The sequence below is a fragment of the Vanessa cardui genome, chromosome 9 (assembly GCF_905220365.1).
Source record: "Vanessa cardui chromosome 9, ilVanCard2.1, whole genome shotgun sequence".
Lineage (NCBI taxonomy): Eukaryota > Metazoa > Arthropoda > Insecta > Lepidoptera > Nymphalidae > Vanessa > Vanessa cardui.
Window position 1 is genome coordinate 14,270,522 of NC_061131.1, and position 24,643 is coordinate 14,295,164.

The 24,643-nt window shown below is 40.3% G+C and overlaps 1 protein-coding gene across 1 annotated transcript; it reads right to left on the reverse strand.

Annotated features, from left to right (window-relative positions):
* Positions 1-3,224: 3,224 nt before the first annotated feature.
* LOC124532595 (palmitoyltransferase ZDHHC6-like) lies at positions 3,225-24,375 on the reverse strand. The gene is made up of 8 exons (XM_047107575.1): positions 24,019-24,375; positions 23,521-23,702; positions 21,368-21,452; positions 20,751-20,878; positions 12,952-13,122; positions 6,623-6,829; positions 5,086-5,273; positions 3,225-3,627 (listed from the first exon to the last, which is right to left on the reverse strand). Exons 1-8 carry the CDS (start codon positions 24,068-24,070, stop codon positions 3,483-3,485), a joined length of 1,158 nt encoding a protein of 385 aa, XP_046963531.1. The 5' UTR covers positions 24,071-24,375; the 3' UTR covers positions 3,225-3,482.
* Between the last annotated feature and the right edge of the window lie 268 nt (positions 24,376-24,643).

Genomic DNA, 24,643 nt, shown 5'->3' on the forward strand with positions numbered 1-24,643 from the left:
AAATATTGACACTTATTATTGATTATAAAAGATTAATTGAACTTGAAAAACTTTCGAAATCCATTATAAATACTATGTTTTACAAGATACAAATATCTGTGGCCAATTTACTTTTTAAGAAAAATAAATCAATAAAGTAACCATACTTGGTCCAAATATATATAAATCTACTTGAATATTCCAACTTTGTACATCCAACAAAACTTGGTGCATTGGAGTTAGGTTATATTTGTGATGCGTTTATTAATAAGACGCTGAAATTAAGTCTGTTAAACCAAGTTATAAAAAAAATCAACCTTAAATAAGGCTTAATGTTATCAATCATTTAACATTTTTAATATCAAATTTCAAGTACGCTTTAAATAGGTAATATAATTAAGCCTTACTTAAAGAAACAATTCAAAGAATACATAACATAAAATTAATAACGTTATATCTTCCTGTACCAAATTTCAAGTAAAATGCATATAAAGATAAAATACATTAATTTTACAAAAATAAAAATATCATAGTGACAAAAAATAGAAAAAAATATATACACAGTACACAATAAGCACTAGCGCGCACTGGTAACTTTTGTCACGGTGACTGTTTCGTCACTCTTGTCAAATCCGTGAATATGTTCAGATGAAGACACAAATGTCACCCAATTGTAACGTCGCGTCGTAACGTGCGCGCACCTTCTTACATATTCATGGACTCGACAAGAGTGACGAAACAGTCACCGTGACAAAAGTTACCAGTGCGTGCTAGTTCTAACTGCGTAAAATGCGATGCACAATTTATTAAATTCGTTAATTCTGGTTATGAAAGTTTAAAACGTTACGAGATCGCGGATTATTACTAAAAACTTTACAAAATGCTTTTAGTTACCATTGACTTATTATTAAACATTTTAAACTTAAATATTTAGTGACTGTTATTAGATGCGGAATCTGTTGTACACAATCTCTAAACTAAACTCATTTAACAGCTTTTACAGTCTTGCTATCCTTGTCGAATCGACACAAAAGAAAAGGACAGCAATGTTTTGGAGAGTGTAGATTTTGTACAACGAATTGGCACCGTTATAAAACACGGTAACAATAATTATATTTCAAAACATATAACCAACAACGATCCAAATCCTGTATCAAAATTACAATGTTACCATACTAAAAAAACATAATAAAATTTCGAGCCAGTGTTTACACAATTTATTCTTATCTATACTAATTTTATAAAGAGGTAAAATTTGGGTTTGTATGTAAGTAATATCCGATACAAATAATCAGATTCCAAAAAATTTTTCACTGGTAGAAAGCCCCATTGGGTATAAAATTATAAATTATGCTTATATATATCATATTATTTTTCCACTAATAAATTGCACCCAAGTTAAACCGGCGTGAGTTTATAGATAGTTTCAAACATAACTTATTTATTTTATGCTGTTATAAATAACATAAGTATTGTTGATGTCTATGGTAGGTTGTAGACATATCAAAATACTATACATACAATAGCATAGACTACATACAAAATAAAATTAAACATAATATGTGACGCTATTTTTTGGATAAGATGCCTCAAGAGCGCTTATTTCACTTGCCGAAAATATAATTCATCGTAATTTATTTTTCAGTAGTCAAAGACTTTTTATTTGCTTAAGTATTTGTTCGATAATCGTCTTATAGTAATAGCAATTGTTGAAGTTTGTAGCTTAATATTGTGCATTTATCCTGGTTATCATTCTTTTTTTATTTAAATAAGAATAATTTCGATTGACACTGAAATTTAGCAATTCTTGCAAAAATGCAATAATTTGTCCAATTTCGGTCATCAGAATTTTTCAATACTAAAAAGAGACCAAACTTTTGTAGAGTAATTTTTTAAGTAAATGATAGTATTTGGCTTACAATCTCTGTAAAAAGTCTTATAAAAACGGCAACATTGGCATAAGCGCTCTTAAATAGCAGATATAATTTATATAAATTAAATATATAGCTATTGAATTGTGTTACATGTTTACATAATCATTTACACTATGCATTCTATAGTATAAACATTGGTCTTACATTACGGCTTAATATTTTACAAACCCTATTACAATTTTTATTTTTTTATTTTAGAAATATTTTAAATAATTATTCTTTTATCGCTACTGTTTCAAAAGCAACATCAATGGTTTGTTTCAATGTAAAGTCACTTTGTATATTTTCAATATAGTATGTTATTTATTAGTCAGAAAGAAAGACAGTTATTTTCTGCGATGGAATTTTAAATTTAGAATGTTCATAACAAACAATGCCCTGTCTGAGAGCCATAATCGGTTTTTAAAAATATATCTCTATATGAAAAAACACAAAATATACCTACTCAATATATCGTATCATATAATGATTTAATTCAACCAACTGTCAGACACAAAGCTTTGTGTTAATATTTTTTTCGGTGCTTTATATTCTTTTTTCATATACGTATGCAAACGTAATATATGCGTTTGTTGGTAGAGATTGGAGTAGCATGGTGGAACTAATTCCAAAATTTCTCCGCAAAACGACAGAAAGTCTTAGCCTCGTAATGGGACATTCTCAAATGATTAATTTCCTTTTAACAAAATTATATGTACATACATATTTTTTACGTATTTAACATTTCCAAATAAAACCCTCAAGAATTGAAGTATCAATTCTATTTATTAGTATTCACTTTACTTATTCTAGAAAATTCTACTAAAGTCACATATTCTTTATTCAAAACTTTGTATCAAATAGTTAGATTAATTCTTAAAGTTTCTTTGTTTAAATTATGTACAAATTCATTATATGAATCAGTATACATTTTTTTTATTGACATATTATCTTAAACATTAATGTTGTTTTTCAAAACAATTTTAATTTAATTTATGTTTTTGTTTTTTTATTTGTATAATCATAAAAACCTTTTTTTATAATATTCCATAGTTATTATTTTAGTTACTTTATATAAAGTTGTACTTAAAAAAAAAAACAGTCACTAATATAAAATCTGTTTGTATTACTTTTTTTTCATCGAAAATAGGTTACCGAAAGAAAATTGTCTTTCTTTAAAATAAATCAAACAAAATTTTCCTAAAATATATAATGATATAAAAATAAATTTTGATGTTGTCTTAAATTTTCGCGATTATTACACATTTAAATAAAATTAGTTTAAACGGATTTTAATCGCCGTCTACCCGTGACCACACGCTGTAAAGTGCTCGAAACGTCGGGATGTTAAAAATAATTAATATACGCGATTCAAATCCGTTTAAACTAGTTTTATTTCAAAATAAATTCTGTCATCTATACTCTCATCTAATAACTTATGAGTATTCCTTGCTATACATTTAAGTCCGAATAAAGAAAAAAAAAATTCAAAATATTATAAAAGCAGGATACAAAATTGTACGATTGATACCAAACGTGAACTTACAGTCCGCTGGGCGCTCACACGAGCCCCCCGCCGGCGCTGGGGAGCTAGTCGGGCTTTTGCTTATGCGCGGGGGGCGTGGCGGTGGGCGGGGGCGTGGCGGTGGGCGTGGCCGCGGCGCGGGGGAACCAGCCCCGCGCGCCGCGCACCCCCTCGCCCGCCTCCGACAGCTTCTCGCCGAACAGCCAGTGCCTGCAAGCATACGGACGGGTGTTATGGTGGCCATACACGTTAGGGTGGCCATACACGTTAGGGTGGTCATACACGTTATGGTGGCCATACACGTTAGGGTGGTCATACACGTTATGGTGGCCATACACGTTATGGTGGTCATACACGTTATGGTGGCCATACACGTTATGGTGGCCATACACGTTATGGTGGCCATACACGTTAGGGTTTGCAGTATGGTTATAACCGTACATGCTTAACAGACATGCAAACCCTAGTGTCATAAAGCACATACACGTTAGGGTATGCATGTACAATTTTCAAGAAACTCTCTGTCATAAATAGTTGCAGCTACGTGACGGTGTTTTGTAGGACGATTTCCTAACCTAATTTACTGTGCACTGTATCGCCAACAATGGACGACAACGATGTGATAGCTGTACTTGGCTTAGTACTTGCAATAAAGAAACGGAAAAGAAGAAAAGATCTTTTGTCTCTATCGTGATAATCTTTGCACTTTACGCGCCAAAGACAAGGTTCGGATTGGTAGATAGCAATAAATTCTTCTTGTATGGCGTTGCGCTTGCGACTCGCCATTTTGAATTTCAACGTGATGGTGAGCGCGCGCGACCTTCCACTGCCACTGGCTATAGGATACTGAGAAAACTGCACATGCAAGCACGAGCGGGCGCTACACACGCTCGGCTATGCGCGCAAACATAACCGAGCGGCAAAAAATATATTTTTTGATATTCGTTAGGTTGCATGTACATGCACCGATAACTGTACAGTTTTATAACATACATGCTAGGGTTTGCATGTTGGTTAAGAATGTGCGGTTATAACCATACTGCAAACCCTAACGTGTATGGCCACCATTACACGTGGACCACGCGGCGGGAGGGTGTGGGCGCGTGACAGTGGGGGGGCGTCCAAGTATTACACGTGGACCACGCGGCGGGAGGGTGTGGGCGCGTCACAGTGGGGGGGGTCCAGGTACTACACGTGGACCACGCGGCGGGAGGGTGTGGGCGCGTCACAGTGGGGGGGGTCCAGGTACTACACGTGGACCACGCGGCGGGAGGGTGTGGGCGCGTCACAGTGGGGGGGGTCCAGGTACTACACGTGGACCACGCGGCGGGAGGGTGTGGGCGCGTCACAGTGGGGGGGGTCCAGGTACTACACGTGGACCACGCGGCGGGAGGGTGTGGGCGCGTCACAGTGGGGGGGGTCCAGGTACTACACGTGGACCACGCGGCGGGAGGGTGTGGGCGCGTCACAGTGGGGGGGTCCAGGTACTACACGTGGACCACGCGGCGGGAGGGTGTGGGCGCGTCACAGTGGGGGGGGTCCAGGTACTACACGTGGACCACGCGGCGGGAGGGTGTGGGCGCGTCACAGTGGGGGGGGTCCAGGTACTACACGTGGACCACGCGGCGGGAGGGTGTGGGCGCGTCACAGTGGGGGGGGGGGGGTTACCGGCGCTGGCGCGTGGCGCGCAGGGCCTGTCCGCGGCGCAGCGGCAGGCGCGGCTCGTCGGTGCAGGGCGGCGCCAGCGCGGCGCGCGGGTAGGCGGCGAGCGGCAGCCAGCGCCCCGAGTACGCGCGCACGGCGGTGTACAGGCGCGCGCGCGACCGCTTGTCCGCCTTCTGCGCGCGCTGCTCCATCTGCGCACACGCGACCATTAAGCGGTTACTCAAACTTTTGACGACCTCCATGGTCGAGTGGTGTGTACACCGGTTTTCATTGGTACGCCACACTGAGGTCCCGGGTTCGATTCCCGGCCGAGTCGATGTAGATTACCATTAGTTTTCTATGTTGTCTTGGGTCTGGGTGTTTGTGGTACTGATTTCCATAACACAAGTGCTTCAGCTACTTACATTGGGATCAGAGTAATGTATGTGATGTTGTCTCATATTTAAAAAAAAAAAACTCAAGAACTGAGATGGCCCAGTGGTTAGAACGCGTGCATCTTAACCGATGATTGCGGGTTCAAACCCAGACAAGCACCGCTATATATATGTGCTTAATTGTGTTTATAATTCATCTCGTGCTCGGCGGTGAAGGAAAACATCGTGAGCAAACCTGCATGTGTCTAATTTCATCGAAATTCTGTCACATGTGCATTCCACCAACCCGCATTGGAACAGCATGGTGGAATATGTTCCAATCTCTCTCCTTAATGGAAGAGGAGGCCTTATCTCAAATAACTTTATTCAATATAGAAGCATTACACTTTCTTATTGATAGTCGATTGAAACACTACCACCTGTTCGGAAAGCAAATACCCTGACCTGAGAAGAACCGGCGAAAGAAACTCAGCGGGTTTTTTTATTTTTTTTGTTTGTCTTATGTATTATATAAATAAACAATTTAATATGAGATGAAATAGCCAGAAGGCGATCGTATCATTCCCAAGGTGTGCTATCGATCATAAACTCATTAATTGTATAACCTTTTGCACACAAGCATTCCTTAATACTTTTTTTTAAATTTGGCAACAGAGGCATTTTGAACAAATCCACGAACACACAATCTTTTCTTCTTCTGCCATTAAATGAGGTACTATTATACATACTATGTATACTTTACAACAGGGGCATTACGCCGTATATTAATGGTATTTTGTTTTAATAACAACAACAACAACAGCCTGTAAATTCCCACTGCTGGGCTAAAGGCCTCCTCTCCCTTTGAGGAGAAGGTTTGGAACATATTCCACCACGCTGTTCCAAGGCGGGTTGGTGGAATACACATGTGGCAGAATTTCTATGAAATTTGTCACATACAGGTTTCCTCACGATGTTTTCCTTCACCGCTGAGCACGAGATGAATTATAAAGACAAATTAAGCACATGAAACAGCAGTGCTTGCCTGGGTTTGAACCCGCAATCATCGGTTAAGATGCACGCGTTTTAGCCACTGGGCCATCTCGACTTTCAAATGTAATTTTAATCATTCGAATGAAAACGTTCAAAAATTGAAAAAGGCAATATTTATGTCACAAAAATCATACCGTCAGGTCGTACTCCCCGCAGCCGTCGATGACGGGCCACCGTATGCCATCGTACTGCGCCCCATGGAATAGTAGGTACACATTCTTTTTCCACCCCAAGTCGTAGGGAAACACGAATGGTGGCAGACCCTGTTCCTCTCGTCTGCAGACCGCCTTGTCTATAATCCAATCTTCTATTGTTGTACGATTCCGTAGTATGCCCCGCACCTGGTGATTACAATAAGTATATAATTATTTGAGATATAAATGTTAGTTTTAATATAACATGCAATTTAAATCAGATGGACGACGCCACAATCACTTTTGTCAGCGATATGTGTGAAAATTCAATTTAAATACAAAACGTAAATATTTCAAATATAATTTCCATAGTAAATAAATTTGATGAATAAATAGAAAATATCTTATGAATAAAGTATCATCATACATCCAAACACAGAAGTGTCCCCTACGCTACATAAAAGTCTGTAGCGGAGTTGTGTATGATGTTGTAGATGAGGTTTGATTAAAACAAAGTTTCTTCCACTACTAATTTATTTCTCGTAGAAATAATAAACACGAAGATAGGCAGGCACAGCACAGAATAGAAATGAGAAGAAAGAAATATGAAGGTAAGTTTAGATGAAAGAAGGAAGTATGACTTAATACAAAGACTTAAGGTGCAAAATCGTGTAGCAAAATTTAAGCGATAAGCGACGTGCGTTCAGTACGAGATCTAGGATTCGACTGCTTGACGGAAGGCGGCCGAACCGATGCGCATACGTTTCTTTGTTCAAAGTAACGGTAATTTATTTAGAAAAGACATTTCTATTACACGATCGCGCGGCGACTGCCTTCCGACATTACATAAATTATTATATTATATTTTAATTATTTATATGATTTTTAAAGTGTAGATATTTATACTGTGTATAACATGTATATATAATATGTATTTATTATGTAATTTATATAAGTATATAAGTATTATAGTATACATATATAGTATAGTTATATGTACATATGTTATAGTAATATTTGTATTTATGTTACCTTTATTATTTAATGTATGAAAAATATATAAGATATTATATGATTATATGTATAATATTTTATTTATATAAGTTATATAGGTTGTAGGGATCTGGTAAGTGTCGCGTTCGCCACACCACTCCCCTCCAGAGACCGTCCTACGGGCGATAATAATCAGGTATGTGTACTGTTCTGCCCGATCGTGTCCTTTTGTTATTATTTTCCTTATCTTTAATTTTATCATCGTGATTTTTTATTTCAGGTGGAGTAGCAGGAGGAAGAGGTATATCCCTTGGATCGTCGTCGTCGGTAAGCATGTATGCAGGCTTCAGTCTTTCTATTGTTACAGAGGTAGGTTTTCCTCGGACAAGTATTTTGAAGACTTTTTCGTTCCTCGCCAGTACTTCATGTGGGCCAGTATAAGCCAGTTGGAGTGCTCCTCTGTTAGCATCTTCTCTGAGGTACACATGACTAGTCGTTGCAAGATCTTTGAATATGAAGATAGATTTCTTACAGTGCCTGGAAGCTGGTTGCGGTTGAAGGTTCTTCGCAATAATCCGAAGTCGTGCCATAAAATCGGTTATGTCATCAGACTTATTCGTGGATGGTTGAAAAAGTTCTCCAGGTAATCTAAGCGTCTCGCCATATACCATTTCTGCCGAAGATGCTTGAATATCTTCTTTAATTGCATTTCGGATTCCAAGCAACACCAATGGAAGTGATTCTGTCCAATGTGAGTTTTCATGACAAACAATGGCGGCTTTTAATTGGCGGTGAAATCTCTCAACCATGCCATTACATGCAGGGTGATAAGCAGTAGTTTTCTTGTGTTCAAAACCAACCATTTCAGAGAGGTGCTTGAAAAGGGCAGATTCAAATTGTCGTCCTCTGTCAGTGATTATAGCGGTAGGGCATCCAAAGCGTGCTATCCAGCCGGATATCAAGGCCTTAGCTACTGTCTCTGCTGTTATGTCCATAATAGGAATAGCTTCTGGCCATCTCGTGAATCTATCTACGGCTGTAAGACAGTATTTGTAGCCGTTTGAGATTGGCAGTGGTCCTATTAGATCGATATGGACGGTGGTAAATCTGGCACGTGGAAGTTGAAAATTCCCAGGACTGGTTGAAACGTTCCGAGTAGTCTTCGCTCGCTGACAGGCTTGACATTTCTTTGTCCATTCACGGCAATCTTTCCGTACGCCGGGCCATACGAAACGCTGAGCTACAAGTTTAGCAGTGGCATTGGCGCCAGGATGGCTGAGTGAATGTAAGCTTTGGAATACTCTGTAGCGAAACGGTGATGTGACAAAGGGTCTTAGAGTCTGATTTTTGTCATCGCAGTACAGCTGTATTTGCGTTCCAGGAATGATTGTCTTACGTAGATTGAGAGACGATTCTCCTTCTATCAGTCGTTTCAGCTCAAGATCGTCAGCTTGTGACTGTGCTAGCTCTGTCAAGTCTATTGGCTTTGTCAGTTCTTCAATCCTCGATAATGTATCTGCCACGACATTGTCCTTTCCAGATATATGCCGTATATCAGTAGTAAATTGTCCGATATAGTCGAGGTGGCGAAGTTGTCGTGGTGAGCATTTATCCTTTCTTGTTGTAAAGGCGTAACATAAAGGTCTGTGATCCGTGAAAACGGTAAAATGCCTTGCTTCTAGCATGTATCGGAAGTAACGGATTCCCTCGTATATCGCAAGTAGCTCCCTGTCGTACGGAGAGTATTTACTTTGCGAAGGACTTAGTTTCCGTGAAAAGAAACCGAGAGGTTGCCAAGCATCATTTTTGTATTGGTGTATAGCAGCTCCTACTGCTTTGTCTGAAGCATCAGTTACGAGCGCGATCTTTGCATTCAAGTCTGGATGAGCTAAGAGTGTTGCGCTGCATAGACTGTTTTTGCATTCTTCGAATGCCTTAAAAACTTCACCCGTGATGTCTACTGGATGTGAGCCTTTGACCTTATCAGTGAGAAGAGAGTGTAGAGGTGCTTGAATTTCCGCGGCACCTGGGATGAATTTGCGGTAAAAATTCAGCATGCCTAAGAATCTTCTTAATTCTCTCACAGTCTTAGGCACAGGAAATTCTTTAATTGCCTCGACTTTGGATTCCAATGGTTTGATGCCATTTGATGAAACGGTATATCCCAAGAAAGACACTTCAGAAACTCCAAAGACGCATTTAGACGCATTTATTACCATCCCATACTCCCGAAGCTTATGAAACAGACTTCGTAAGTGATGTTGATGTGTTTCTTCATCAGGGGAAAATATGAGGAAATCGTCTAGGTATGCGTAGACAAAGTCTAAGCCTCTGGTCATTTCGTCAACAAAACGCTGGAAGGTCTGGCCGGCGTTTCTGAGTCCAAAGGTCATATATGGGAACTCATAAAGACCAAACGGTGTTGTGATGGCCGTCTTTGCAATGTCCTCAGAAAATACTGGAATCTGGTTAAATGCTTTCACGAGGTCGATTTTGGAGAAAACACGACAACCCGATATGTTATGCGTGAAATCGTGAATATTCCGAATCGGATAGCGGTCAGGAATTGTTCTTGCATTAAGCATCCGATAATCACCGCATGGACGCCATCCACTTTCCTTCTTCGGGGCTAGATGCAAAGGTGATGCCCATGGACTCTCTGATGGTCGAGCTGTTCCATTTTTAATCATAGCTGCGAACTCTTCCTTGGCTATGAGCAATTTATCTGGAGCCAAGCGACGTGGCGAGCAAGATACTGGAGGTCCAGGTGTAGTCCTGATATGATGGACCGTGTTATGGTTAACAACCTTCTCGTTTCCTGCAGGACGTGTGATCTCCGGAAATTGACGTAGCAGTATATGGTAGTTTGAATCACCGAGCAATGTCTTCACTGAAGAAATCGTGCTGGATGATGATACTGATTCTGCTGAAGTCGTCAGGGTTGTGGTGCTATCGATGAGACGCTGGTTACGGCAGTCGACTATAAGACCATAATATGACAAGAAGTCGACGCCAATTATAGCCTTAGTGACATCTGCCACTATAAATCGCCATGTGTAGTCTCGACGCAGGCCAAGATTCAGCTCGAGGTGAGCAAAACCATATGTTGAAATAGAAGTCCCATTCGCGGCATAGAGTTGGTAATTGGTCGGAGATCTTCTTTCACGTAGTGCTGTGCGAGGGAAGACGCAGAGATCGCTACCTGTATCAACGAGAAACTGCATCTTCGATTTTCGATCCGTTACGAAAAGGCGACCAGATACGTTATGGCTATCGGATGTCGCCATTACCGATTGCCTTGGTAGTTTTCCGACTTAAAATCGCATGGCTTCACACATTTATTGGCATTCTTTCCGTGTTTATTGTGATACCAACATAATGGAAATTTTCTGTAGTTGGACTGTGATCTCATTTGTACTGTCGGGCTACGTCGTCTTCTTGATCTCGATCTTGGTCTGTGACTGCGAGCAGACAGAGCTTTTACTTGCTTTGTGAGCTCATCTATTTGTTTCGCCATTGAATCAATGGTTGACTGGGGAGCAGATGTTGAAGCGACTTGAGGTGTGCACGGTACCAATTCATGTAAGCTGTCGGCTAAGTCAGCCAAAGCTTGAAGGTCATAAGTTTTCTGAGCCACAATAATTGGTTGAAGAGCAGTAGGCAGACGACTTATCCAAATAGTTTTAATAAAATCGTCTGGAACTGATGGACCTGCTAATCTTTGCAGGTGTCGGAGAAACTGAGATGGTCTCCGATCTCCTAACTCTTCGTGAACAAGTAATTGTTTTACCTCTTTCTCGCGCGAGGCTGACAGACGCTTGATTAATTCAGTTTTAAGTCGTTCGTACTTCCCTGTCTTTGGTGGTGAAATAATTATATCCTTCACTTCTGCTGCGTAACGGTGTTCTAATGTCGAAGTAACGTAATAAAATTTTGTATCGTCGTCAGTGATTCTCGACAACACAAAATTGCCTTCCAGTTGTGAAAACCAAACTGCAGGTTCTTCTGCCCAGAACGGTGGTGGTCGCACTCCGACTCGAAATATGTCGGTCGTGTCGTGAGGTGTAAATGGTCGTCGTGACTCGGCATTTAAGTTCGAGTTACCTTCATTTTGTGGTTCCATTTTATTCCACCAAATAATCTAGTGTTCCTTACTTGAGTTGGTTAATTAATCCTCTTCGTTTTCAGCTTCTTTGTTTTCAGCGGGGTCACCAATGTAGCGGAGTTGTGTATGATGTTGTAGATGAGGTTTGATTAAAACAAAGTTTCTTCCACTACTAATTTATTTCTCGTAGAAATAATAAACACGAAGATAGGCAGGCACAGCACAGAATAGAAATGAGAAGAAAGAAATATGAAGGTAAGTTTAGATGAAAGAAGGAAGTATGACTTAATACAAAGACTTAAGGTGCAAAATCGTGTAGCAAAATTTAAGCGATAAGCGACGTGCGTTCAGTACGAGATCTAGGATTCGACTGCTTGACGGAAGGCGGCCGAACCGATGCGCATACGTTTCTTTGTTCAAAGTAACGGTAATTTATTTAGAAAAGACATTTCTATTACACGATCGCGCGGCGACTGCCTTCCGACATTACATAAATTATTATATTATATTTTAATTATTTATATGATTTTTAAAGTGTAGATATTTATACTGTGTATAACATGTATATATAATATGTATTTATTATGTAATTTATATAAGTATATAAGTATTATAGTATACATATATAGTATAGTTATATGTACATATGTTATAGTAATATTTGTATTTATGTTACCTTTATTATTTAATGTATGAAAAATATATAAGATATTATATGATTATATGTATAATATTTTATTTATATAAGTTATATAGGTTGTAGGGATCTGGTAAGTGTCGCGTTCGCCACAAGTCCATCCCCCTCAGGATTGATAAAGGATGAACTGATTCAATTTAAAAATCGACTATTATATATTATTTATTTTAGATTATGTATATATTATTTAAAAAAAAATAAAAAAATATATCAGTGTGGGCCACGTCTCCCAAGAAGACGACAAGAATGATTTCCAGCGAAGATCTGCTGATGTTTAGTGTAAAATATAAAACGCCAAAATGTAATTTAATATAAAATGTAAAAAAGGCACGGGTATTTGCGAGCCTGTGGATGTTGTAAATTAAATAAAAAAAAAAAAACACTCGACACTTAGAGATCGCAATGAGATTAAACTATTCTACTATAAGAGAAATTATACTAAAAAAAAAAATTAATAACTAATATAACTTTTTAAGCATATATGTACCAATATATGCATATGTCTCTTTCTCTCATTGTATTTTTTAATGATACCTGTAAATAAAGCAGAGTCCCGACAGCCAAGACGACGCCTATAGCCATTCCAGTGGCCAGCAGAGTCAGCAGTAACGTGGTCAGAGTGAGGTATATCATCGGCTCCTGGCCCGTGCCGTGGTGTATGTACCACAGGCGGTTGATTGCGTGGTACAGGCATATGGACAGCACCTATAAAATAGACGATAATGTTAGCATATTTATTTTCATATGATAAATAATTCGATTTAAATAGTTGTTACAATTTGCGTTGATTGTCAACATCCGGGTTTGACTAAACTAAATTGTTTTTTAAATGGATCGAAACCGGATGTTGCTACAGTCGGAGGAGGGGCGTGTAAACATTAAATACTAGGCGTAAGCCTAAAAATGGTCATTCTTACTTTAATCGTCGAATTGGAAGGATCGAGCAAAATGATCAATCTTGTATCAGTTTTGATTGTGAACCACTTCAGGAGAGATAAAGTATTGATTGTGAGGAGAATTTTTGTATTATACCAACATCTCAGAAGTGGGATTGAACAAGATTACTTTATTTCGAAATCGGCCTTAAAGCCCGCTTACAATGCGACCAAATTATTGCAAGAGAATGATGTTGACATACCAAGACGTTCGATGAGCATATGTGAAAGGATACGTGCATAGAGCAAAAGTTACGTTTTTTTTTTTTTTTTTTTTTTATGGCATAGGTGGCAAACGAGCAGGAGGCTCACCTGATGGAAAGTGACTACCACCGCCCATGGACACCTGCAACACCAGGGGACTTGCAGGTGCGTTGCCGGCCTTTCAAAAAGGAGTACGCTCTTTTCTTGAAGGTTCCCATGTCGTATCGGTTCGGAAAAACCGCCGGCGAAAGCTGGTTCCACAAAGTGGTTGTGCGAGGCAGAAAATGTCTGAGAAATCGCGCTGTTGTGGATTTTCGGACATCAAGGTGGTGCGGGTGAAACTTAGAATTTTGGCGAGATGTCCGAAGGTGAAATTCAGCAGCCGGGATTAATCCGAACAATTCCTCGGAACATTCCCCGTGGAAAATTCGGTAGAAGATGCAGAGTGATCCGACATCTCTACGCAAAGCCAAAGGATCAAGGAGATCGGAAAGAGCTTGATCGTCGATAACTCGAGCCGCTCTACGTTGGATGCGGTCAAATGGAAGGAGCTGGTACTGGGGAGCACCCGCCCAGAGGTGAGAGCAGTACTCCATGTGAGGCCGAATTTGCGCCTTGTAAAGTTTAAAGCGATGGGCCGACTTGAAATACTGCCTCGCCTTGCTGAGCACGCCCAGCTTTTTTGAAGCCAATTTGGCTTTGCCTTCCAATTGACCGCGGAACTGAACGAGGCTCGAAATATCAACGCTAAGTATTCCGATACTACCTGTAGCGGCTATCGGAATGTTCTCAAATCGTGGAGATACGACAAATGGTGTTTTTTTAGCGGTTAACGCGCAAACTTGCGTCTTTTTGGGGTTGAAATGGACTAGATTTAGCCGGCCCCAATTCGAGACTTCGTTTAATGAAGACTCGATTTCAGACACAAGTTTGTTCCGGTTCTCTTCGACGTTTTCCCGAGAAATATTAGCGCGGCCGGTGTATTAGGTGTCAACGGTACTGTCGTCTGCATAGCAATGAATGTTCCCGATTTGCAACAAATCATTGATATGCAGAAGAAACAGAGTGGGTGATAGAACGCAGCCTTGTGGAACACCAGCATTGACGAATTTTAAGTCAGAGCATGCACCGTCGACAACGACCTTGATGCTCCGATCTGCCAAAAAGCTGGTAATCCAATTGCATAATTTCCCGGGAAGCCCATAGGAAGGAAGCTTCGAAAGAAGCGCTTTGTGCCATACACGATCGAAGGCCTTCGCTATGTCCAAGCTGGCTGCTAATGCCTCCCCCTTGCTCTCAACTGCTTCAGCCCACCTGTGAGTAAGGTAAACTAGAAGATCACCGGCTGAGCGACCCCGACGGAAACCGTACTGGCGGTCACTAATCAGCTGATTCTCCTCTAGGTACCGCAGGAGCTGGCAGTTAATAAGGGACTCCATTACCTTGGAGAGCAAGGAGGTGATGGCTATAGGCCTATAATTGGACGGGTCTGAGCGGTTGCCTTTTTTAGGGATCGGATGCACCAAAGCTGTCTTCCAGGAATTCGGGACGACGCCTAATGTGTAGGATTGCCGGAAAAGACGCGTTAAGACCGGTGCCAACTCGGGAGCACATGTCCGTAGCACGATTGGAGGGATACCATCGGGTCCGCTCGACTTATGAATGTCCAAGGAAAGAAGTGCTTTACGAACTGCACTTTGCCGAAATTTAACCTCCGGCATCGTGGTATCACACCGCGGAATTGTTGGTGGAGACTTTCCTTGGTCATCCAGAGTCGAGTTCGACGCGAAGAGAGAGCCTAAAAGATCAGCTTTCTCTTTCGCGGTATGGGCCAATGACTCACCGTCTCTGTGCAGAGATGGAAAAGATGGCTGACAGAAATTCCCTAAGACAGCCTTAGCGAGAGACCAGAACGCTCGTGTTCCTGAAGGGAGACGCACCAGTCTCTCGCCAATTCTGCCAATGTACTCCGTCTTCGCCCCAGCAATCACGTTTTTGAGGGACCTAGAGGCAGAGTTGTATTCCTTTTTAAATGCGCTGGTATTTACATCACGAGACGCAGATGCATTAGCCCAGGTTTGATAGCGTTCCCACTTTCGGCGTGATGCCGTTTTGCAGAAGCGACCAAACCAAGGCTGGGACTTGCCACCGATGGGTACTGCAGAGTAAGGAATGAATAGTTCCATACCCTGAAGCACCACATCGGCAACAGAGTCAGCAGCAGCGTTCGGATCATCCGGCGAGAAACAAATCTGCCCCCATGGGTAAGATGCAAAAAAAGACCGCATCCCATCCCAATCTGCTGACTTGTAGTGCCATACTCGGCGGCACCCAACAAAGCGAGGCCGTGAGTACCGCACAACCGGCACTGTACTCCGGACGAGACAGTGGTCCGACGAGCCCAGAGGGGGATCGACGGTAACCTGATAGCCATCCGGATGCGAAGTCAGCAGAAGGTCCAACAGGGAAGGTGTATGATCCTCCACATCCGGTATTCGCGTTGGCGAGTTGACCAGTTGTGTCAGATCATATGCTAGAGCGAAGTCCAGAACAGATCTACCCGCATGATCGGTGGTGCGTGAGCCGAGCCATTCTGCGTGGTGAGCATTAAAGTCACCCAGAATAATGATCTCTGCGGATGGAATCTGCTGAAGCACGGAATCTGTAGCCATTTGGACGTGCTCAACCAGTCGGTCGGTTTCGGCATTACCGCTATGGGACCTATAAAGGCACGCATAGATTCGCGGATGGTCATCGCAGTCTACACGCAGCCAGATAATCGATAGGTCCTGTCCTTCAAGGCTGCCGAGGCGTCGAGAGCAGATATCATCTCTGACGTAAACGCATACCCCAGCTCGTGGTATAAAGGAATGTTCCAATTTGTACCCAGGGTACGAGAGAAAAGTCGTATCAGCAGGAGAAGATATCTGGGTCTCGGTTAGAAAGAGCAAGGCCGGCTTCGCCGTTTCCAGATGGTAGTGAACGGCGTTGAGGTTGGAGTTGAGTCCCCTTATGTTGCAGAAGTCCACAGCGAGGGTGGTAGGGGTTGCCTTATGATGCCTGCTCCGCTTGCCCCGAACAGTGGCGAGCGCAAAATTGCCCCCCCCAGAATTCGGAGGGCAGCCTGGGCATCCCTGCTCAGGTGGTGTATGTCCTGAGCATGGATGCCCAGAGAGGGATTCTCCACCGCTGTCGCTGATGGTACCCTCCTGGGGTAATTTAACCAAATTCTGCACAACCATCAAGTTTTGGGGGGGAGGGGGATTGGGCCTCCGGAACTCTCACTTACCGGACGAAACGCGGTAGCATAGCTACCACTTTACGCCGATTTTAAGTGAGAGAGTGGTACTTCCCCGGGCGTGCCGGCCCATTCGGCTGTAACCCGAAGGTATACAGCGTGGCACTACCACTTTAAACTTTTAACTTTACGTTTTCCTTATGGACGAAAACCAAAATAATAACAAAAGTTCACGTCCAAGAAAGAAAAATAGTCGACAAAACTGCGAAGGGTACCAGACGTTACCAAAATATCGATACCACAGGTCTCGTGGCTTGAGCGGTGAGCATGAGTAACGCCCAAGCTATTTGGTTAGACGTAGTCCTTCGGGCAGGGAGCATGAGCAACGCCCGAACGACTTTGTCGGACATAGTCCCTCAGGCTGGGAGCATGAGCAACGCCTGAGGTACTTGGTTGAACGTGGTCCATCAGACGTAGAGCATGAGCAACGTCTGAGAGATCGCCAATATAGACAATCCCCCAGACGTGGTATTGAACGCGGGCATAGTTCTCGCATCTAATCTGAGAGATTTATGACGAGGGAGCAAGAAGATGACTATGAACAACATCGCTCTTTTTCTAGGCTTAATGACACCCATGACACGGGTCTGGCCTTTAAGAAATTTATACAAGGTACTGGGATCAAGCATGTTTTAAACGCCGTTGCGGCTCCAAGATCAAGTGGCCAAGTCGAGGGATACAATAGGACAATATTAGACGCGCTTGCTACAAAATCACATTCACATGGAAGAGATGAAAGAGCATGGGATGAATTCGTGCCTGGGATCCAAATGGGACTTAATACAACGGTAAGTAGGACAACGCAGAAAAGTCCTTGTGACCTTCTTTTTGTTTATAAGGTTGTGAATATATCCGAATCGATATTAAATGACGTTTTGGAAGATTCGAATGTGGTCGCGTCATCTGAAGAAGTGCAAAACATGAGAAGTACAAGAAATGAAGGATGGAGTTTGTTTTGATGGAGAAAAGGAAACCAGCGCCGCATTATAGGGGAGTGGGGGACATGGTGAGAGTTGAAAGAGTCATTAATAGTGGCAATGGAGAGTCAAAAAACTTTTGGCTAAATACCAAGGGCCTTTTAGGATTGCTAAAATTTTGCCAAATGATAGATTTTTCGTAGAAGACACTCCCATAACGAGGAGGGGAAAATCGCCGATATGAAACTGTTGTAGCGGTGGATGGAATGTCCCCCTGGTTAACTCTCGGCACTCAACTGGAGACTTCCACAGATGGTGAGGAGGACGATGGTGATACTGACGATAGTTAGAAATATAAAGAGTAAGATCTATTTGTCATAATTTCGCCTACTTAAATGAAGAAGTTATTGTATGGTATTGTGTGGTAACGTATTCATGTTTTTTTTTTTTTTTTTTTTTTTTTTATGGTATAGTTGGCAAACGAGCAGGAGGCTCACCTGATGGAAAGTGACTACCACCGCCCATGGACATCTGCAACACCAGGGGGCTTGCAGGTGCGTTGCCGGCCTTTGAGAAAGAAGTAGGCTCTTTTCTTAAAGGTTCCCATGTCGTATCGGTTCGGAAAAACCGCCGGCGACAGCTGGTTCCACAGAGTGGTTGTGCGAGGCAGAAAATGTCTAAGAAATCGCGCTGTTGTGGATTTTCGGACATCAAGATGGTGCGGGTGAAACTTAGAATTTTGACGAGATGTCCGAAGGTGAAATTCAGCAGCCGGGATTAATCCGAACAATTCCTCGGAACATTCCCCGTGAAAAATTCGGTAGAAGATGCAGAGTGATCCAACATCTCTACGCAAAGCCAAAGGATCAAGGAGATCGGAAAGGGCTTGATCGTCGATAATTCGAGCCGCTCTACGTTGGATGCGGTCAAATGGAAGGAGCTGGTACTGGGGAGCACCCGCCCAGAGGTGAGAGCAGTACTCCATGTGAGGCCGAATTTGCGCCTTGTAAAGTTTTAGGCGATGGGCCGACGTGAAGTACTGTCTCGCCTTGCTGAGCACACCGAGCTTCTTTGAAGCCAATTTGGCTTTGCCTTCCAATTGACCGCGGAACTGAACGAGGCTCGAAATATCAACGCCAAGTATTCCGATACTACCTGTAGCGGCTATCGGGATGTTCTCAAATCGTGGAGATACGACAAATGGTGTTTTTTTAGCGGTTAACGCGCAAACTTGCGTCTTTTTGGGGTTGAAATGAACTAAATTTAGCCGGCCCCAGTTCGAGACTTCGTTTAACGAAGACTCGATTTCAGACACAAGTTTGTTCCGGTTTTCTTCGACGTTTTCCCGAGAAATATTAGCGCGGCCGGTGTATAAGGTGTCAACGGTACTGTCGTCTGCATAGCAATGAATGTTCCCGATTTGCAACAAATCATTGATATGCAGAAGAAACAGAGTGGGTGATAGGACGCAGCCTTGTGGAACACCAGCATTGACGAATTTTAAGTCAGAGCATGCACCATTGACAACGACCTTGATGCTCCGATCTGCCAAAAAGCTGGTAATCCAATTGCATAATTTCCCGGGAAGCCCATAAGAAGGAAGCTTCGAAAGAAGCGCTTTGTGCCATACGCGATCGAAGGCCTTCGCTATGTCCAAGCTGGCTGCTAATGCCTCCCCCTTGCTCTCAACTGCTTCAGCCCACCTGTGAGTAAGGTAAACTAGAAGATCACCGGCTGAGCGACCCCGACGGAAACCGTACTGGCGGTCACTAATCAGCTGATTCTCCTCTAGGTACCGCAGGAGCTGGCAGTTAATAAGGGACTCCATTATCTTGGAGAGCAAGGAGGTGATGGCTATAGGCCTATAATTGGACGGATCTGAGCGGTTGCCTTTTTTAGGGATCGGATGCACCAAAGCAGTCTTCCAGGAGTTCGGGACGACGCCTAATGCGTAGGATTGCCGGAAAAGACGCGTTAAGACCGGTGCCAACTCGGGAGCACATGTCCGTAGCACGATTGGAGGGATGCCATCGGGTCCACTCGACTTGTGAATGTCCAAGGAAAGAAGTGCTTTCCGAACTGCACTTTGCCGAAATTTAACCTCCGGCATCGTCGTATCACATCGCGGGATTGATGGAGGTGACTTTCCTTGGTCATCCAGAGTCGAGTTCGACGCGAAGAGAGACCCTAAAAGATCGGCCTTCTCCTTCGCGGTATGGGCCAATGATTGTATATGGTGTATTACCTACATATACCTATATAATTTAATTTAGATTGTTTATATTTGTTGGTACGAGGACGTACCGGAGGTCTGATGGCCGAGCTGTTAGCATATTTATTTTAATATAATCATATTTTATTGTTTTAATGTATTAAAGTATTATCAGCATAAATAATTCGATTTAAATAGTTGTCACAATTTGCGTTGATTGTCAACATCCGATTTTGACTAAACTAAATTGTTTTTTAAATGGATCGAAACCGGATGTTGCTACAGTCGGAGGAGGGGCGTGTAAACAATTAATACTAGGCGTAAGTCATTCTTACTTTAATCGTCGAATTGGAAGGATCGAGCAAAATGATCAATCTTGTATCAGTTTTGATTGTGAACCACTTCAGGAGAGAGAGAGAGAATTTTTGAATTATACCATTAATAAATAGCTTAAACAGCAAGAATACTTGTATACTGAGGACTGAAAAAGGACTTTTCTGGAACATGTTTACGGTTGACATTTTAATTGTTGTTTTTTCAGTCCATTATCAATTTGATTTATGGCGGCAGCTAGCAGGATCATTTGACAATATTGGATTACCTACATGGCAGTATTGCTCAAAAATGTTAGCTAGACTAGTTTATAAAGGATAGGTCCCCTAAAAATGGCTAGTATAATAGTTTTTACTTCAATTAGTTGAATGAAACTTCTATAAAATCTTTTATAAAAAATGACAATTTTTATACCGCTTGTAATAGAGACTTACAATCGAAGCATGCAAGCAGCCCAGTACAGCTGATATTAGGAACAATGTGAAGTAGCTGTGGTTTGCGTGACCAACGCAACAGTTAATCCAAGGGCAGTGGTGATCCATTTTCTTTATACAGTAACCACCTGGAACAAATTTGAACCAAACGTTAGTAATTATCCACTAACTGCACATAAAAAAAGTAAAGTAACAGCCTGTAAATTTCCCACTGTTGGGCTAAGGCCTCCTCTTCCGTTAAGGAGAGGGATCGAAACATATTCCACCACGCTGTTCCAATGTGCGTTAGTGGAATACACATGTGGCAGTATTTCGATGAAATTAAACACATGCAGGTTTCCACACGATGTTTTCCTTCACCGCCGAGAACGAAATGAATTATAAACACAAATTAAGCACATGAATATTCAGTGGCGCTTGCCTGGGTTTGAACCCATAATGACCGGTTGAGATGCACGCGTTCTAACCGCTGGGCCATCTCGTCTCTAATAAAATAAAATATTAACATAATAAAATAATAACAAAAAAAATATTTAAAACAAAAGTGTAGGAAAATATTTACGTAATATAAATCATAATTTTAAGTTAACCAAATATTGTGGTTAAAATAAATTTACATTTCCTGCAGTGATGTGACCTTGGCGCTTTGTATCCCTTGCAAACTGTACAATACTGGAGATAATCCGTGTCAGCCTCGTTTTCCTGTAACAGTGACATATAAACAGGTGTTTATAGTTTACAATTAACTCGAAATAGCCCAGTTCAGAGAAAAAGAGAATTACGTAAAAATGTGTATATTGTTTTATTGATATTGTTCTTGGCGATAAAGTCACACGTCGAAATGATTATTGCAGCAGAAGTGAATAAGCAATGTGGAATAAACTCCATCCCTCTCTTATGGTGAAGAAAGACGTTTAAGGGACGTCACCGCCTCTTTAAGCTCTTAATCCTTTTGATTTTTTTCATGCAATCACTACCTATTTCTATGATTCATTTCTCATGAAAGGCAAACTATCTGCGCGGGACATATAATGATGCACAAACAAATGCTTACACTTATAGTAACTATACAACCAAAAAGTACGGTGCAACGACTTTTCGTGCCTTCGAGACATGGGAGTAAACTAACCTAACTTTTGAAATTTTTCAAACGAAATTTCTGAGAATTTCGTGACTATAAAATCTTAAATATTTCTTAAATTGGATCAACCTGACCTTTGAAACCAAGAGATTGTAGTAGTCAACCTTTTGAGCTAGCCGGTACATCAACAAGGCAGTCAAGTCTATTACTGTTTTAAGATTTTAAATATACTTAAAGTTTTTCTCTAGTAATATTCAGCTTTTAAAATTTAACAGGAGTACAGCAATAGTTTCAAGATTCAAAGAGTTGTGTATTTGCAATTGCCAGCACATATCTCGAAATCTAATAATAATTATGGAAGTAACTTATCTAACTTTTCTAACAGCGTATGCGGCAGAGAAGGTATCCGTGTCAAAGATGACGAATGAGAATTCTATTTAAATTCTGAGTCCAAAGTGAATCTTAGAAGTACTGTAGTGTCAATTCATGTTTAGAGTTAACTAGAAATTTTATTTGCTTGGTAAGGCAAACAGTATGCATTTTGATTTTTCTCATTAAGAACTAATTTATTTTTTGCAGCCCTATTTTGTATCAGTGATAATACATTGATTTCGTCATCATAATAACATTTCCCTAAGACTTTACCATTAAAAGAAAGGTAATAAACGACAAAAAATGAAAAGGACCCAAAATTGTTCCTTGTGGAACACCTTTCTTAGTACAGATCCAGACCCTGTTCTATTAACAGACACCTGGTGAAATATTTATTTCAAGTATGAAGCAATGATATCAATAATATAAGCTTGTACGAAATTGTTTTATGCTTTACACGATCAAATGCTTAAATAAATCACAGAACAATCATACCTTTTATTTCATCTAATCACTATATAATAATTGGCTATTTGACTGGTTTTTAAAATCCATTTTATATTACTCGTATTCAGTAGAGGTTTACCCAGTAAAAGTTTATTTTATAATTTCTAGTACATATTTGCCAAAAAATTCATATTCAAAATTATATATTTAAATAGCAAGCGAAGACGCTACTTGCATAATATGGGGCTGCAATGGGATTGGTGATGACACTTGCCTGTATTTTAATCTGTGGTACATATAGTTAGACAAGCAAGTGACTTCATAATGAACCCGGCCAATCAGTAGCATTTCGTTTTTATAATATGTCTAGGTTATTCAATAAAATTTCAAGAAGAAAAACTAGTAGTCATGACACCCACATAATATATATAACTCTCTCTAAAATGTACTACATCTTGTGGTTTAAGTATTATATATGTCACTACAAGATTAAAAACATCTTTTGATTACAATCTATCTCATCAGATTGTAAACTGTCGATATTTTGTGAGCCATGAAATATGATTGCAGTTTTACACTTTATTTTTTGCTGAATCAATTTATTCTTGACACAACACAGCCATGTTAATGTATAATAACATCAAAATACTACTGAGATTTTTTTCAGTTCTTATGTACAGTGAAAGATATTAAAGTGCTTCTAAAAGTTACTACTTGAATAAAGTATATTCTTTTGATATTTAAATAAACATTTGAGACATTTGTTTAAGGTAAATAATAGTATTTTTTAAATATTTTGGCAAAGGTTATTGTATTAAAGCAATGTTTTGGATTAACATAGTTATTTTTATGAATATAGCATACACTTACTGGTTTCCATCCCAAGGGCACAAAGCCGGGACCTTCAAGCAAGGCCTGCAAGAAGTAGTATAGAGTGGAAGCAGCTAAACCTAGGAACATAGCTGCATGTAAGGCAGCACCGAGACTTTCGTGCGGCGGCCACCACATCCCCATCAAATGTACCATTGACCATGTTATCAATTTGATTATACCTAAAAAGTATTACCTTTATTTTAAAAATAATGTTATCAGGTATGCAATGGTTCCATATTTATTTATTTTTTACATCACTAGTATTATAACATAATATAGACTATATATTATATTGAATACTGTAACAAAAACAATAGCTGATGTTTCCAACACTTAATGCAAAGCATGTTTAATGAAAGCTTCTCAATATACTAAGTAAAAGAAAGTTCCTGTATGTCAACAATTATGAAAATATTTAAATAAAACACATATATCAAATATATTTTTAATATACATTATGATGATTTCAAAAATCATTAAGGAAACTTTCCTTACCTAAAACTGCAATTGGACCCCAATGGCATAAGCGTCTTATTGGAGACGACATATTTAATTCATCAATAACAATACCTATTTAAATAATAAATATGTATGGTTTTTAACTTCATACATCATTAAACGTTGAAAAATTTACTTATCGCCTATAAATTCATTATTTATGAACTTGAAACTTAACGTCATTTCATTAATTTAAAATAGTAACACATTTTTCGTATAACATACTTATTACATAAGAAATGCAAAGAATAAATTGTCCTAAAATTAGGAATTTATTTATTTTTACAACACCCGCTTCACAAAAATCCCATTATCCGTTAAGCGCCCAATGGCCAATATTGGTCAAGCTGTCAGTTGTCACTGTCAACTTTAAAATGACATTTACCTACTATTAGTTGCTATTAGCAGTAAGATTAACGGTGAAAGATAATATGGTAAATCGAATAATTTATATCAAATTTAAACAATTAAATTACTTTATGCATTTAACATAATTATGTATATATTGTATATGGTCATTATACATAACACTTATTTTTACTTGTAGACTCTGATACGAAGACTTTTTAAAAATCATCATTCTCTTATTTTTCGTAAACAACTATTAAGTTATACATATTAC